A 17,291-nucleotide genomic window follows, 5' to 3' on the forward strand; every position below is an offset into this window, starting at 1 on the left:
CTCGAGCGGAATTGTCAAGGCACGCGTATGAAGCCATCAGCCATCTTTGTTGGCATAAACTGTCACGGGTGAGGATAAAGGATGTTCGCTGAAAGGCAGTATGCATCCAGCCACAACTACTTCCCCTGTTACACCAATCTGTCATCTGATTTTCTGTTATAGTCAACCATATATTTCCGACTGCATGGAGGGCACAAGCATATTCTTTCCACAGTGGTGGTCACTACGACAACAGATTTCCCCATATAGACATGCATACGTCCGAATACGTCAAGTGCCCACGACAATTAGATACAAAATAGCTGGAAAACACGGAAATTTGTGTAGGAAAGATTTACAAATGTACAGCTGGGAGACGCCTGGTTGGGGTAACCCCCAAACTCCAGCAGTTCGAATATATAGGCACAAGGAGGACTGATATTAAGTCCTGGCATGAAATCTAGTAAGTGAGGGCTCGTTCATCTGTTTCGAAGTTTTAAAGAACACCAATAGTCACGAAAGAGTATAATCGAAATGACAATGCTATTATGAGCTGGAAAAGTACCAAACCAGTTTGCAGCATCTCATGGTGTTGCCCACGGGGTTGAATTGGGGGAAAGTCTGATTTTCTTGTTGTTTTCGAGTCGTCAATCGATGCTCTCCTCTTTGAAGAACACCCCTGCCCGGCGCTTCATAATTCAACTGGCCTTTGCTGGCAGCCTCTCCCGAAACTTTTCCTGCCACATTCAGGTGAAGAGATTAGTTTATTCGTATTATATATATATAATAACTTTTGTATACATATATCACCCTCATCTTGTGCATTAATCAGTGATTGCTGCTCTCTTTCGCCTCATTGACAGTTTCCGCGTTATTCTCCGCTTCCAGCGTGCACCTAATTAAACTCATTGATGTTTTACTCAGTGCAGCCATCATCATACTCAAAGGAATAACCCACTGGCGGGATGGCTACTATATGCATATAAAGGTACAAGAGGATGGCACAACTTTCGAAAGTTGGGAGCGAACGCAAATGCACACTATCTTCCGGCGCCCCCCTGTGGACCTCATTCTTCCCCAGAACATTGTGCTGCAAAATACTGAAAATATATGACAATTTAGTCCAAAATATGCCACTTCCCACAAGGATGTTGATTCTATTTTCTCGCACGCATGCCCGTGAATGCCAGGAGCGATCATCCGGCGTTGTGGGGGAGGCTTCTCAAGTCTCTTAGGGGCTGCAAACGATCTCCTTCCTAACGCGCAGAAAATAGTATGCCACAGTGATAAGCATTACTCATACCTGTTGAGTGCAGAAACGGCATGGCTATCAACCGCGTATCTATGACAAGTGTAATAAACACGCAATATGCAACACGCCTCCTGACGTTGCTCACGCCAAAGGCTACTTCAACCCTGACCCTGACAGCGCAGCTCTCGTCCGCGTTTCATGTACTTTCCCCCCTCAAAATCAGTGGTTAGTCAGATCAGGTATGTGTAGATGTTCGTTTGCTAGCACGTCGTGCAGTCGGAAGGGGAAAGAGGCGTCCGCTTACTCCGTCTCATGCGCGTGCCTATCGCTTTCAGAGTTATAAACGCGTTCCCCATCCGAGCCCGCATATGGACTCCTCCACAGGAAGTGTTTTGTGTTTGATCGATATGCTTAAGTTCGCTTATTTCTCGTTCGGCTTCAACCTTATGGGGTAGCACGAAACAGGGTACTGAATAGTTCCGTATTAAGGGGTCGGAAATGCACCTTACCGCAACCAGTCGGAATCTTTGGCAGCCTGCCAACGGCAGTGAAGTCTTCCCTCAATTTCGCGCTGCAAGAGACTACCTGGAATCCCAGGAATTCGCTGGTACGTCTTCTACTGTCCTGCGTCGGCATTTTTCTCCACCGTCATTTATACCCACAGAAGACCCTCATCGTTCCGACGCCTTCCTCCGGTTCAGGGAAGGTAGTCCTCTTCATTTCTCTAAGCGCTACTATTCAGAAGGACAAAGTAGTAGAGTGGGGGGCAACTTCCACCAATGCCAAGCACGAAGTTCTGACTTGTTAGGGTCGCCTGCTGTAGCCGCATCCAATTTTTGGGAGTCCCTCAGTAGCGACAGCGGCAGTAGCTTTTCATGCTCCCCTCTTTTGCATGGTTCGGGAGGAGGCGTTTTATCAAGATGGTTAGCGCCTACGATACCGAGTGATGATGGGCCACAGTGCCCCTCCACTGATCTGAGGAAGAGCCCCGCTTTAGGCGAATATGACGGAGGAATACCTAGCAGCAGCCCAGAGAAAGAGGGGTTTTGCTTGTCGAACGTTTCCGATTCGATCGACAGATCGATTGACGATTCATTGCAGCGACTCTGCGACCATACGCCTCTCTTTCGGGAACGTATGTTGCCATTGATCCATTAAAAAGTCTAAACGAGAGGTGAAGCAAAAGTATTTTGTTCAGCCACCCTAATGATATAGCGGTATCTGTTGTTTTTGTGTTGTGCCAGTCGCGTCCCCGGCATGTGATCTTGACGATCCAACAAACGATGGGAACTTCATCGAATGCCCTTCGAATCCAACAACCGAAGGGTGGGCTGCAGCGACAGCTGCAGCAGCGTTTGCTGCTGCCTCACTAAGTCATAGTAGAGCCTTGCGGTTGGGGTCGCCAGACGCGGACACGAAAGCTGATTTGGGGGCAGGCGTAAAACTTGAGCCAGAAGATATTGACGCCTTTCTTCGGGCCAAATCAAAGACAGACGAAGTGGCTGCACGCATCAGACAGAAAGTAGCAGCATCGCGAGAAGCTTGCGTGGCATTGAGATGCTCGCCGCCTGTGTCAAGCAAAAACTTGACAAGGGCTCCAACTGCAACGGCTTCCGTCGGTCATAGCAAGCCATCCGCGCATTCGCATCTTCTAGAAAAGGCGAGAATAGCTAAACGGTCCGACAAAAAAAACGGCTCCACCTTGAACACAATGAGTAGAAATAAGCGCACTAATGTTATGCCCAATAGTAGAGCCCACCATACTCGAAAGCAAGGGAAAGCGGAAGGGATGCCAGATGAGCCGATGCCCACTACAAAGCTCATTGCATTAGGAATGAAAATGCAGCCACAATGGCCCAGACCACACGACACACAAGCGAGACCTGGAACTGGAAGCAGTCATGTAGGAGCTTCTGGGCTTCCCTCCGGTACTTTTGCAGGCATCAGTGCCACAACACAGCCTAGCTGCAACAGTTTCCGCCTGCCTGAGGGGACGTCTGTCGCCGCCGTACGCGTTTCTGGTCCTGAGGAAGCACCTGTAGTCAGCTACAAGTCATCGCTGAAGCGATCTCTGCCGGTCGCTGCAGTGACAACCCATGTTAAACCATTAGTGCAAGCGAATAATGGAGATGGGACGTCGTGGGCTCCTGGGGAATTAAAGCTTTTTTTGGGTGATTCCACCCCTCAAAGTGATATTTTGAAGACCTTCAAACATTCGAAGGGCTATTCTAATTCTGCCCCCATGTCTCCTATTTTATCAGTTGCAAGGGGAAAGGAAACTGGAGTGGATGAGAATAAATCGTCAAGAAGGACAGGAGCTCCAACCCCAACGCCATCAACGACAATCACAGAGTCACCAACACTTAATGTGGAACCGCCTCACGGTGGAGACAAACAAATTGTCAAGGACCAGACACAGAAGAAAACCCCAGCTTGCACACCGCATCCAGCTCCGAAGGCCTGCACCGGAGTTTCCGGGGGAATGCAACTTACTACAGCTAGCACCAAACCTACCGATGCCGATCTGCATCCTGCCGCTCTAAGGCATCTCGCCCGCGTCATATGCAAAGTAAGATTTTTAGTCACCTTTCCAAATGATACTTATAGCTGCAGCGAGTGAAAATATTTCACACCGTTCCCTCATCCACAGTGTGTTAGTAAGCAATGCGCGAAGGCGAATGCTCTTCTTAGTTTTCCAGCGGCTAAAGATTTCTGCGTTTTTTAGGCACTATCCAGGGCGGTTGGACGAGAGTCACGCAACAGTGCACTTGCCTTTCTCCGGAAGTGGTACGGCCTAAGATGTCCTGGATTGACTTTAGCACAGAGTGGCGTAGCTCCAGGAGGGAAAAAGGCTGCAGAGGAAGCGACTTCGCAAAGTTTAAGGACAGCAGAAACCTGGAAATGTTCGATTGAAAAAGTTGAAGCGGACTACCAACAAAATGAACACTGCTCCTCTCCATTTACCCTAGCGGGCAAATACCAGACGGTCATGGATAGGGAGCTAGAACAGTCTACTACGGCTACGTACCATGAAATCAGGTGTATAAACAAACATTTAACTACCTGCAAGGGCTGCAGCTGGGAAGCCCTCGTACCTGCCTTGCATTGCCCGGACAAAAATCCCACCGCTTCAACTGGCACGCTTTGTGAAATGGGAGTGCATAGTAATTGTGTTCCCACCTCATCGTCGTGTCACTCTGAACGTCAAGGGAACAACCAGCTGCCACCAGGTTCAAATGGGCGGAAAACGGAACCGGAGATTATTGTTACTTCTGTTGTGGAGGTGCTTGATAGCTTTCCGAAGGATCCTAATCCCAGTAACTGCAGGAGCGTCAGTCCCGCGCCAGTGGCAGGAAATGAAGCCCTAATTGCAGCAGACGCTACCACAGCGGATGCCCTACCAGTTCTCTCGGAAAAGGTGAATCTTCAGCAGTCACCTCGAGCAGTCATCGAAACGCGACTGCAAATTTTTGGCAGTCCAATTAAGAAGCTAAGGGATACAGCAGAGCAACCGGCTAATAATATGGCGCCGGTTTCCCCTGGATATACGAAATTGGAACAACCAACTAAACTACACACACAGGAACTATATTGCTGCTGTACAACTTGTAAATCGGTTCAAAAAGATTGCTCTCAGCATAGAGGGTGGGCGAGCAAAAGCCCAAAGGAGGAAGACAACCGAAAACGGGGCCCATATCAAACTTTCTATCTTCATGAAACAGATCTCCGGAAGCATGAGAATGTACGAGCGGACATCTCAGAAACGCAAGCTTACAAATGCAATACAGCAATATCCTGCCCAGCGACACCGCATTGCACGCCGTTCTTGCAACGTGAGCTCGGAAGCAACGAGATCGAAAGATACAACCGCTCCCACAGACAAATGACTCCAGGAGGCGATAAGCCATCGACACACCCAACTGCCATACTTGCAATAACAACTTCTCCACACGAATTGCAAGGGGCCAATGGCATACCATTGTCAAGTCCAGTTCTTCCACCGAACAGGGTTGCTGACGTATCCAAGCTTGTGCAGGAACATCATCCCCTAGCGTCCGCAGCAAGCCAACCACGTTTGCCTCAATATGAATTACTGGAATTAGCTAACTCAGAAGGGCAGTCGCACCCCCTAGTTGCACTACCAGCAGCGTCACTAATCCAAAATGCAGCAAGAACCAGCCAGGAAGAGCAACTGATCGAAGGTGGCGTTAAGCGGTCAACGCATCCTGCCATAGTTTCCGAAAAAAAAGTTGCCTCGGTCGACTCAGTGGAGTCGCTGAAAAGCACCTTCAGGGGGCAAGAAGACCTACTGCTGGCAGAAACCACTTCGCTTGTTAAAGTTAACCAAAGTCTACTAGACGAGTTAGAGCAGCTGAGACAGCAGCTTAACGCCCAGAGACATTCGTTGGCGTCCATACGTAAACCATCTAATTCCAACAGGACACTACTCAAAACGTCCAATGTTGAAGAAGGAGGATATCCAACTGAAGACCACCTGGCACGACGGAACTGTGATAGCCAAGCGGAGCGCCAGGAGCTGCAGGGCGATGAATTATCCCCAGCAATAACGGTGACGACTACTGACGCGCCAATTGCGAAGGCAAAACAATCACAGGGAAATGGAACGAGTGAATGCACACGAGAAGAAATGGCATGTGAGCATGCTCTAGGAATGAGTACTCTGTTAGTGCAGCACACCAGCGATGCTCAGGCGGCTGAGCAAGGGTGGACTGCTACTGTTTCTCCACGAAAAACCGCCGAGCACTTACAGCACCAAAAGCTGCATTGTCAGCCGGGGCCAACTGCCGATACCGTGTGTCAACTCCTTTGGGAACTGCTGGATAGGATGAATTATTTCAAGCTGCGCTTAGCCCCTGCACAGGAATTGGAAACCCTGTATGTGGCTGACACACATAATCGTCACAGGCCACAGCATCCGAATGAATTCCGCAACTGGGCAGGTGCGCGAATCCTCAAAAACCATAGAAAACACCGTGCGCGCAGCGTACAGCCTGCTGCCTCCAAAAGAGATTCGGGCACGCACCTAAGCGTCCTAGGGAAATCAATGGGTAACCTAACTAAAGCTACACCTGACAACTGGCTGTTTAACTCTGGCGAAAACACTCCTCAGCATATCATCCCGTCTCCTGCCCTACAGCGGATATCTAGTCACCGAATTCAGAGGATACGGCAACTTGGAGTTCCTCCATTGGCTACGAAGCCAAGGGGTAGGGAGAAGCATATACCTGCAGTTAAAATTAACCTTGGAGTCCTGGGGAGGCGCTTGTCCCATGCACCGTCGACGCCCAAACTCCGTCTAAAGGTATTGTGCAGCAGACTTAGATGCCTAAAAATGAAGAAGCCTGTACCGCTGTCCACTGGGGAACCTGCAGACAACTGCAGAGATTCTAGACAGCCACCACCCCCATCGGCGTCAGCATGTGAAAATGGAATTATTGGCGACAAGCAGGAAGCACGGGTAGATTTGCCTCGTATGTTGGATGATCCAGCTCAGTTGCACACCCCCGGCGCACAGCGCCGCCAATGCACTTTCACTGCATACAGATGCCCACCAGAATTTGCTGACGAGGGTCGCGAGCTTCCGTTGAAGATATCCGATTTAAAATTGGCTGACTGCACTAGCGTGACGGAGCGAGCAACCCCGGCAGGTTTTTCATTCCCCTTTTCCTTCGACAGCTCGAAAAAAAATGTTGGGCTTCGTGTAGAGAGTGCGGATCCAAAGAAGTTCTTTTCAACCAGTTCCATCACAAAAAGAAGCTGCAGATTGGTGACTCGTCGAGACACACTGGCGCAAGACAAATATGATCAGCTGTCGAGTGCTCTCGAGCAAACATCATTCCAGCAAAATGGTACAGCCTGGGCCACACCTACCGAGCTCCAAAAGAAGGTACTAGATTTCCAACAAGTGGGTCCACCAGCCACCTGGGTACGGCCTGCATTGCCTTGCACAAATGTTTGCTCCTGGGATGGAAATGCTTCGCTATCCCACCATTGTCCACGGAAGGGACGAGTACGTCTGACTGCATTGACAAACATGTGAGCAGTGACATATCAACAAGTTTCTACGATCGCAAACATAGTTATGGATGCATTCACCAAGGCCCATTCTCAGAGTACTTTCTCAGTAACTCGGCCAAAACACAAGTCAACAGTCGACGCAGTTCCGTGTTCCAGGAGCAACTTCCATTCTGAATCCAACAGTAGTACAAGCCACATTGCACCTGGGCGTTCCTCTGGAGTAACACTAAATTACAATTTTTTTCTCAGTTAGGTTGACTGCAAGTCAAGCTGCCCTACACGCTTCTGCTGTCTTACGCTCAGCCCACGCCCCCGATACAGCCTGACGCCAGCCGGATTTAAGGAAGGAGATGAACGGAAAACAGGCAATGGGACAGAATATGCCATTCTTAGCAACCAGGAATGTGCGACATCAACAGGCATAGAGGTTGCATCGTGTGCTCAGAGATCAGAGGGACAGGCATGGAGGCGGCTGAACTTGACAGGCTCTCAAGCTGTTTCCCTTGCGCAACAGCATCTGTCGAAGAAATGGGCGGCGCTGAAAGCCAGCTGTTTTTTATTTTGGAGGTAAGAATCTCAGGCGGGAGGACAGTTTATGGAACGACTGGCAGCTGGCTGTAAGGGCCGAACGCCTGGCGCCAAATACGACAGCCCACAGACCAAAAGGTTGGCGAGTTGCATACATAAGCCCCATTGCCTCGTGGAGTCTGCCGCAGGACAGTACTTCTTCGCCGAGCATCTGTAGACGCAGCAGTTGGAATAGGAAAATTACGGCAACGCCAAGGCCTGTGTCACGTGTTGGGCAAATACGTGCCAAGGGTTCTAGCCCGACAGGCACTTTTCCGTTTGCATCAATTCAGTGAAGATTCAGCGCCAGTCCAGCGGAAGGTAATATTGGTAAATATAGATGAGAAGCGCAGCAACCCGGTTTCACTGTGCTCAGATGAGTCTCCTGAACTTTTTCAAGGGGCAGACGTTGTGAACGTTCAAGGTCAAAATTTTCAACGATCGTGATTTTGATGCTGCGCTTGCATGTGCTGAGCAGGCGAAAAACGGAAGGGGAAGCTTCGAGCATTCAACTAATGAAACAGGTGTACGTGAGTTTGTTTGCGCCCGTGGTTTCTGGCCGGCATTTTGCATCTTCTTCCTTACGTCAGCATTCGTTTGATTAAGAAAGCTTACAAGATGAAGGTTGTTCTCAGGAGCAGTAGCTGCAGCTTCAGTTGCTCCGACAGAACAGTGTGGCCTCCAGTGTATCCTTACTGTTATGCAGCCTTCACACGGTAGGAAGGAGCTGCTGCAATTGTGTGACCTTCCCTGCGCTAGGCTGATACCAACTTGTCGGCATCTGTCTTTGGTTTGGTGACGCAGAAACGGGTGATGCGGCAAAGGAAACAGATAGATCACAGGGATGAAGGAGCATTCCGACAAGTCAAACAGTATCTTTGGGCTAAGGCGGTCAAGTACATGTCGGAATTTGAGTCTGCTGAGCAGCTGCAGCAGGATGATTCGATGAACGGCGGTGCCTCGGGTGCATGTGTCTAAGAACCGGCTGCTGTATTCACGTTGCAGGCTGTACTGTACTGTTATAGGCAAGTTATGCAAAACCATAATTGTTTAGAGCGTCAATATTAATTTGTTGGCTTGCGATTGCGTTCGCCCGCGCAACCTTGCTGACACCGAAATGGAGCGACAGCGCGTCCTTTTTACGTGTTTTAGGGGTATACATTTCAACAGTATGGACCTTTAGCGGTGTGGGCATGGTAGTCTGTACAATATCATCCACCTAATATTGCCTATCAGTTCCCATCAGTACGAAGTCCCTCTATCGGTGGCACAATGGAGCCGTCAATGGAGTAATGGAGCAACGTACCACAGGCAGGGCAGTTATTAATGGGGATATTTACACCATGCCAGAACTGTATGAACCCTAGTTCATTAAATGCACATAATGGTCAGACATTGGCTTGCGCAGGTAGAGCTGATACGCTATCACTACGTGAGCAACTGCGATCCTGCTGCTCCGAAATGTGGTAGTTGAAACTTGGATGGAATTCAAAATTCCTTTCGGATAGTGCGTATCTGCGTTGCTGCTCGCACCTAGAGTATCACTACCTGGGAGCAACTGGAGTGATGCACACCCACACGATGCGCTCGACACAGAACCGCTGATAGCTGATAGCTGCACAGTCGCGAATGCGTAGGGTTCGCGACAGACGCACTGGCTACGACCGCCGTAAGTGCGCAGCTTACTGGTTAACCTCTGGATATGATGCAGACAAAAATAATCCCTGCTAGCGGTTCTGACCTGCTCAGGCAACGAACTTTCGGTGTAGCCAGTCAATACTAGCGACATATTTACCAACCAGGCAAAGCTTGCTCGTTAGAGCAATTTGTACGTTCGAATGGGCTAATGCACGTAACAGTCAGGAGAGCCTTTGATATTCCGTGTAATTAGAAGTGCACAGTTGTGAGCAGAGTGAAGGCAATTTTCGTCAGTATCTGTTCCGTGTGTCTGCTGTGTACACCCGGGTTCATCTGCTGGGCCGAGAAACTGTTATTTAGCACATAGATAGCTGGGCATTATAGGCGTAACTTAAGAGGATGGAATATTTCTGCATTATTGGGCTTGCAATCGTCGGTAATCTAGGGGCCCCTCCATGTGAAAGGTTCCCATGTCGGGGCTGCTTTGGTGTATTAGCATGTTGCTTCGATTATTGCATTCGGCTGCAAGTGAAGCCGGTAATAGTTTCTTCAACTAAAGGGACCCTGGACGACCTGTCACCCCCAACCTATTCATTGACTTCGAGGAGATAAATGCGGCGCGAACCGACCAAAACATTGCGGACACTAACACCCCGGGGAACCGACATGGGGAGCAAGGCACATATAGAAAGGGATGACAATAATAGCTAAAAGAAGGCCACAGTCCGGAGGGCCCTGCACGGTGGACGCTCACGGCTACTCATTGCGATTATGCGGGGTGCGTTGCACAGTTGACGAGCGCGGTTATGCACTCCCATTAAGTTAATATGCTCTATCGACTACACGCCCAATGCAGGAATGCCAATTCACTTTTCCATTTAAAATACAAAATGCTGTGGTGGCTTCAGGCAGCCGCCTATGCCGTAAGCATCAGGATAGGCGGCTGCGTAAAGTTCACTGTTTAAGATTCCTGCCCTGAGCGTATTCAGCAGCTGCATTATTATCCTGTGAAACGCTTCCAAGTCAAATTGTGCAGTAGGCTGTTAGAAGCGTCTGGCCTTGGTGTTGAAATTAATACATCGCAACTTCACCGTAGACAAATATGGAAAAGCATCCTGTAACTGTCTATGAGTAGAGCTACCAGACTGCCCGCAATTGGAGGATGCCTAAAAAAAGAGTGTGCAGGGGTACAGATGGCTGGCCTTCTGAACTCAGTGTACGTTTTACCCGAGTAGAGTTTCCGCTGGTCGCGAGCCGAGCTCAACATTTATCACAAGCATGATCAGGCTAAAACGCCAAAGGCCGCAACACGTATGTTGTTTTGTAAGATGATCTCGCATCGGCGTCTGCCGTCATTTGGTTTAAGAGGCGTCGTTGCATAATTCGCTTGTAGACACTCAACATGCAATCTTGCTAGTCTTGTCCGCATGCTCGCCAAAGCGTAGAATTGGCTAAGGTTTCACTGCAGAGATATTTTATCGATAAAGCTTGTGCATACCAGTAAATAGAACAACACAGGTGGCAGTTGCAATCCAGCAATACCTCAACACGATTGTTGATTTGGATGAGAAAAGCCAATTGAGGGATTCCCAAATATTCAATAAAATTGACTGAACCGGCACAGGTAAACAGAAATCTGGATAACTTAGAATATTAAAGAGAGCATTTTCTTTCACGAGTGCATGCTCGACCTAGTGAAAGAAAATGCTCTCTCTAATGGAGTGCATGCTCGACCTACATTTTTCTACTGAGATTGAACTGCGCGCATCCCACGTTTTGCTGCAAGGATATGTTGTTGTTGGGCTGCGTTAGATTAGATCCAGATATTTACTTTTGGCGTACCCTATATCAAAATCGGGCAGTTAAATCTGAGTTCCTGCTGCAATCCCAAGATACAAATGTTTAGCACCAAGCAGGGTTTTTACCTTTGTTTGAAACCGACTCATTTCGCTGATGTGCAGCAGACGCCTGCTCGAATAGAATTCGTCGTAGCATTACCGTAGAGAGGACAAACTATCTTACTGGCAAATATCGGATTTTCTTTTTTTTGTAGCAAAATGAAGTCGGCATCCTTGACTATAAAACTAATGATTTTCATCCAGGCACTACAGGACCGTGAGAGTGTACTCTTTGCACCTTCTACGTGGCTGCGAAAATGGAATGTTTTCGTTTTTGCCGCCGCAAGGTGACAGCAAGAAACTATGTTAACAAGGCTGCAATCATCTATTCTTGTTTTAATATATGGCGAGACAGTTGTTTACAGACCGCCTATCGGATACACACGGACGCCTTATAGTATATGGCTATGCAGCACAACAGAATTAGTCAATTCTAATAGGAATTGGATAATGTTGCTGATTGCAGGAGAAGCATATGTTTCAACTGTGTGGACCACCGCATTTCCAGAAAAGACTTGTTTTTTGCCATTAGGAAAGACTAATTTTGCAGGACATATTTTGGTTCTTCATTCAGTCTTCGGTCGAAAAGGATCCCATTTCAGAAATAGCCAGGAGGGTGACGCTTGTCCTGTTGATCGAGATGGATAAAGTAGTATACGGAGCATGAAGGAATCCTAAGCGGAATTCGAAACATAGATTGCTGCATATGTGTTCCGAAAGTTTACTGTTCAATTGCCTTTGCTTAACGAGGTTGCGTATGCCAAATGGTCTCGAAACTACGAAATAGCCCGGATTCGTGATGTTGCGCACCATGTTACTAATCGCTACTTGATATGCTACGATCTGCAATAATGAAAAGGGGAAATCGCTCTGACTAGCAACATATATATACACACGTCTGATTCACATACCTCACGCGATAGCATGGCGGTTGTGTTTAGCAATTTACACTATGAATGGCTCGAAAAAACAGGACATTCATTTTTCAGGCTAGTTTCACGCATAAACAATTGTCTTTTATAGATTTTCCCTCGATTAAAAATTCGAAGTTAATATACGCTGGCTAATGGGGCAACCATCGCTGATAATTTAACAAATGTACTTGCGTGCATGAGTGTGCTTGTGGAAATGAACAAACAAAAGGATGAAAAACCTGGCGTTTGCGCTTCTTCCATTACAGGTTGCACGTATCCAAATGCATAGCATATATACATGCTATGATTTCGCTATGTGAAGCTTCTTATTGAAGAGGAAAAACGCCAGTTTGTTAGTCCCTTGTTTGTCCAGTTCCACAAGCACTCTGATGCTTCTTCTATTCAGCTTCCTATCGACACGAATCTGCAAGGCGTGAAGCGCTCTGCGGTCGAGCCCTGCTAGTCACACGCCACATTGTCAGCACAATTGAAATTGAGGTCCTGTACTGGCTACCAACCGTCCCTGAGCAACAGAGACTCTGCTCAGCAGCGCAATAGTGAAAGAGTGTACGCCGTAAGAGGAATGTGGTTCTACTCAGTAGACCGTATCTGCGAACTGTCAAGGAATGAACTTGTAGCTAACTTCAAATCTTCATTCCTGTTGGAGCATGGTTGAAAACCTTTCCTTGCATTTTTTATCGCCTGATGTGGCATGCCGCCAATTCGAAAATATCAAGTAAAACCTTAAGAACTCCTGATATAAAGTGTTGTCTGGTGCTCGCTGCCAAGCTATGCTACAGCCGTTCACGCGAATTAGTACCATGCATTGATTAAAGGCCATTTCCTTTTTATTGGTGGAATAGAGCAGGCGCTTACTCACTACACGCGCTACCACTTGCCGCCACCACATTTGATAAAAGTCCCATATTCTTTCAACGACGTTTATAACGGGAGCTTGAAAATTAACCACAAAGTAGCGGTTAATGATTGTATTTGTGTAGATATGTAAGAAAAGTAATCTCCCAGAGGGGCTACGCAAAACCTGTTTATGCATAAAATACATTTGCCCCTAAAAAATTTTTACTACAAAGAATATTCAGCGTTTATATGATATTCATTCGGCGCTCGTGCCTTTTGCATAGTAGCTATAATAAGCCGTTTTGGACTTAGTTTTTGTCGCTAATGGCGCTGCAGCAGCATCTCCGCTAAATGCACTTTTTCGTGTCAGGCGTTCTGCGGCGTTACCGAACTGCCGAATTCTATCGTCAAGTAGAGCGCAAATTCACACAGGTGGGCGGTGAGCCCTTGATGGTTGAGTGCGCAGCATTTTATGTTCGGAAATGCACTACTCCTCGCAATCAAAACACATGGAGTGGTCCTGGGAGCCAAACAAATCCTGCTTGTAGTGAAGACACAATATTTATTTCCTTCTTCTTCCTCTTTCTTTTTTTGCTGCTCCTGCCGCTCTTGCTGCTCCGGCTGCTGTTTTAGGTCTTGTATCTGGCTGTGTGCGTAACGCCACTCTTGCAGTGTAACCACAACCAGTGGTTGTGTGCGTGAAGCGACTCTTCTAGTGAAGATACAAACAGTGGTTATGTCAGCGACGCCGCACTTCTAGTGAAAATACAAGTGGATATTGTATGTACCCATTTATCCTGCTACTTGCAGGTTTACTCACCCCACAACGCCACCAACCTGAAGCGCGAGTTGTATTGGCTAGAAATCCGGGCATGTTGTCGCGGTTCGAGCTCTCTCCCATGCCCCTTACAAACCTTTTTGCCCGAAGCGGCAGCGCCGGTGTTTGGTATGATATGTATGACCTTTTTGGCTTAGTATGGCTGGCAGTCTACGCATCTCTGCCTTACCTGGTTTCTCGACAGTACGTCGCAAAACCATCAGTTAAAGACCTGTTGACAGACCAGCTCTAAGCATTAGCGCTAGGACGCACTTCCAGTTCATCGTGGTAATGCATAGCCAAGGTCCGAAAACTCCTCATGATCTCTTAGTGCATTGGCATATGCTGCGGAGTCTGGCTAATTAGCCGTGGTTTCCTCTTCGCTGTTGCTTAGCATCTGGTTGGTTTGCCTTTACGAAAACAGAAGGCGGAGACGAAAAACTTTTAACCATTACCCCTCGCGTCCTTTCTCAGTAAACTACCGCCCTTTTATGCAGTGAAGTGTCAGGGTAACGCTGAATTCTGAAGAAAGGACAGTTCCCAGAAGCGGCATATAACGTATAGATCGGTCAAGATGGAGCACGCCTTGTCTCCTATAACTGCAAAGGAGATACGTAGTTTAGAGTGCGCAGTATACAAGCGTTCCCATATGTCTCTTAAATTCTGCTGCTGAGCTACCAGTCAGACAAGACAGAGTATTGCTGCAGAGACAAGTATGCTCAAACAAGCCGAACCATGGGCCAATTTTCCATGTGCGTCTGTCGGTTTCAGATGGGTTCCCTGCGCTGCATAGCGCGCAAAAACACTGCGAGACCTAAGCTAAGAAGACCTTCTCAAACCTGCGCATCCTAATGCAAGAGCCGTTTTCAGTGCCTCAGTGAACCACAGCGTGCCAATCCCTCATACTTGGTTTTAGGCCATACAGCCACTTCATCAACGTCATCTTAACATTCGCGAAACGAAAGTGTAGGGTTAGGGTTAGGGGTCCTTTATAGGAAAAGCAGCCGACATGCAGGGCATGGTTTGTTGCAATTTAGCAGCTGCCGTACCAGCCTACTTAGGCGGCTACGAATTTCGTCCGCAGCACAGCAGGCGCTCATCAGAAACGGCAACGGACAGGTTGCGTAAAGCTTTGCTGCTAGCTTGTCTGGGCAGTCACTGCATTCCCGGAGTTCTGTTACTTTTCTTAATGGCAACCGGGCACAGCAAGCTACACTCGGAACCTTCGCCAATGAATATTTGGCTCACTCCCGTAGCCTGCTTGCTAGCGGCAATGCCGCCAGGTATGCTTAATTAACGGTTTATCCAGTCCCTTGTGCATAGCTCTGCGCGGAGCAGAAGGCAAAAAAATCGGCGGCAGAGTAACGCAGGTGAACAGATAATAAGACACGGCATGGACACACAGCAAGTCAGCCTCACAGATCTAATCGCACGGCTTCCACACGTTTTGAGATGCTAGGGGTGGCCAAAGGCGACCTCCCAAGCTTACCATAGGGTTCTCGCAGCAGGAAGCAGTATCTCATTCAGCATTACAGCTGAGTGCTGGAAGCTACCAGCTTAGGAGGCTTCGAGAGTGATAATATCGGTTTTGTCACGCACGTCTTATAGCTCCGCAAGGCGGCGAAGCGTAGTGGATGATACATGAGATTATGGCAGAACAGGTGCATTCACGTAGAAATCTCCTGTATCCTGCAGTACGTTTGGTGTGACAGAACAGGTGCTTTCACCTAACACCAAGCATCCTGTGAATAAGAGGTCGTCGGCGCAGTTGTGATTTCCCTAACTGCATGGTTCGAAGTAGCTTCCTGGTTCAGACCCTCATACACAGGCACGACATAGTAAACCATGCACTTTCATTAAATGCTGGTCTAGGGGAGTCTCTGGTAGGACCCTTACAGAGACGTGCAGCTTATTGCTTCCGACCATTTTGCCTTCAATGCTCTATGTATCACCGCCTTTTTATCCATCGGTGGATTCTTATTAAATCGAAGGATACCACAAAATGAGCACGGCAACATTGTGAACCAAGCACATCAAGCGAAAATTGTCGTGGGGATGCAATACGCAGCGCATCCCACATAGTGTTACTCATGGAGGGCTCTCTGGCATTTGCCAAGATATTAGGTGCTTGCAGCATGGGATTAAATGCCTGCCAAAAGCCACACAACTGAGGTTGACGCCCTACGCTAATCCAGAATTTGCGGCGCGTACTCGTTGTACTGCGAATCGAAATCCACTCTAGCACTAGTTGAATCATCAGTCCAAGCCTCTTTATGAATGTGCACCAAGATGTGTCTAGTTGTCCAGGTTTCAGTTTTGTGCTGCTATGCCTGGAATTATTGGTTCGAGACAATGTAGAGCGGCACCCACCTGTGGTGCGAGTGGTATTTATTTCATTAGCCTGAGTTGGCAACAAACTTGAGCAGCGAAGATAATGATATCTGGGTGCAAATTAATAACTAAACTCTGGAAACTACACGGTGGGGGCTGGCGCTTCCTCCGTGTGGAGGGATACAGCTGGCCTTTTGGCAAAGAAAGCTCGTCCGTTATAAACGCAAATGACTAATGGCGTTCCTCCATTATCTTAAGCTTATGCCGCCAGAGGGAGGCGCATCCGAAAGTCCGTGTATGCTATGCCAACAAGCCCCCAGGTCGTCAAGCGCTCCACGAAGTTGAAGAGCAGCGGATAAAACAAACAGGTATTGAGGCGGTAAATGTTCGAGCATCCATGAACAAGAAGTTACGCGCGTAGTGAACGCGAGGGGCTTGAGCCATCTGTTGCTGACAACTGCCTGTCTCCTCGCAGCCAATCTTCCATACAACCATGTTACTTTCTCAATACATACCAAGTCAATACCTAGAGCTGTGACGTAGATTCGTACATCTATACACTGCAGTACGACGCTTGCTATCCTGGGGAGCCTTTGCATATTCCTTTGGCTTGCTGCTATTCTATCCTATGCGCCGCCGTGCACCCGAAGCGCATTTACTCTGCCTGTTGTTAGATATCGTCACTTACGTTTATTCTGGAATGTGAGAATTACTCCCATGGCCAACCTCGACACGCTGACGGATATGGCCCTGCGCAGCCACACCTCATTCACACCACAGGGAACCACTATTTCTCGGGAGAATTGAGAAGAAAAAGAGAGAGAGAGTACGACTCGACCTGGGAGGAATTGCCTAAATATGATGAGAGATCGCAGCGAGCACAGCTAACTTGCGTGTTCTAGGGTCAGCATACACCATTGTAGTTGAGCACCTGTAGCTGCATCCGTTTTGCCGGCACACCCAGCAGCAACATCGCAGTGCTGGCCATATTTATGTAC

The 17,291-nt window shown here is 48.1% G+C and overlaps 2 protein-coding genes across 2 annotated transcripts; both read left to right on the top strand.

The window, feature by feature from the left end:
- Positions 1-1,729: 1,729 nt before the first annotated feature.
- On the top strand, positions 1,730-4,144 carry EMWEY_00005060 (hypothetical protein; the record flags this gene model as incomplete). Its single annotated transcript, XM_013478059.1, has 3 exons — positions 1,730-2,366; positions 2,476-3,800; positions 3,968-4,144. 3 exons carry the CDS (start codon positions 1,730-1,732, stop codon positions 4,142-4,144), a joined length of 2,139 nt encoding a protein of 712 aa, XP_013333513.1.
- Positions 4,145-4,971: 827 nt separating this feature from the next.
- Positions 4,972-8,815, top strand: EMWEY_00005070 (hypothetical protein, conserved; the record flags this gene model as incomplete). Its single annotated transcript, XM_013478060.1, has 5 exons — positions 4,972-5,064; positions 5,268-7,178; positions 7,718-7,837; positions 8,316-8,363; positions 8,642-8,815. 5 exons carry the CDS (start codon positions 4,972-4,974, stop codon positions 8,813-8,815), a joined length of 2,346 nt encoding a protein of 781 aa, XP_013333514.1.
- Between the last annotated feature and the right edge of the window lie 8,476 nt (positions 8,816-17,291).

Source organism: Eimeria maxima, genomic scaffold, assembly GCF_000499605.1.
Source record: "Eimeria maxima Weybridge genomic scaffold, Emw_scaff28, whole genome shotgun sequence".
NCBI classification, from domain to species: domain Eukaryota; phylum Apicomplexa; class Conoidasida; order Eucoccidiorida; family Eimeriidae; genus Eimeria; species Eimeria maxima.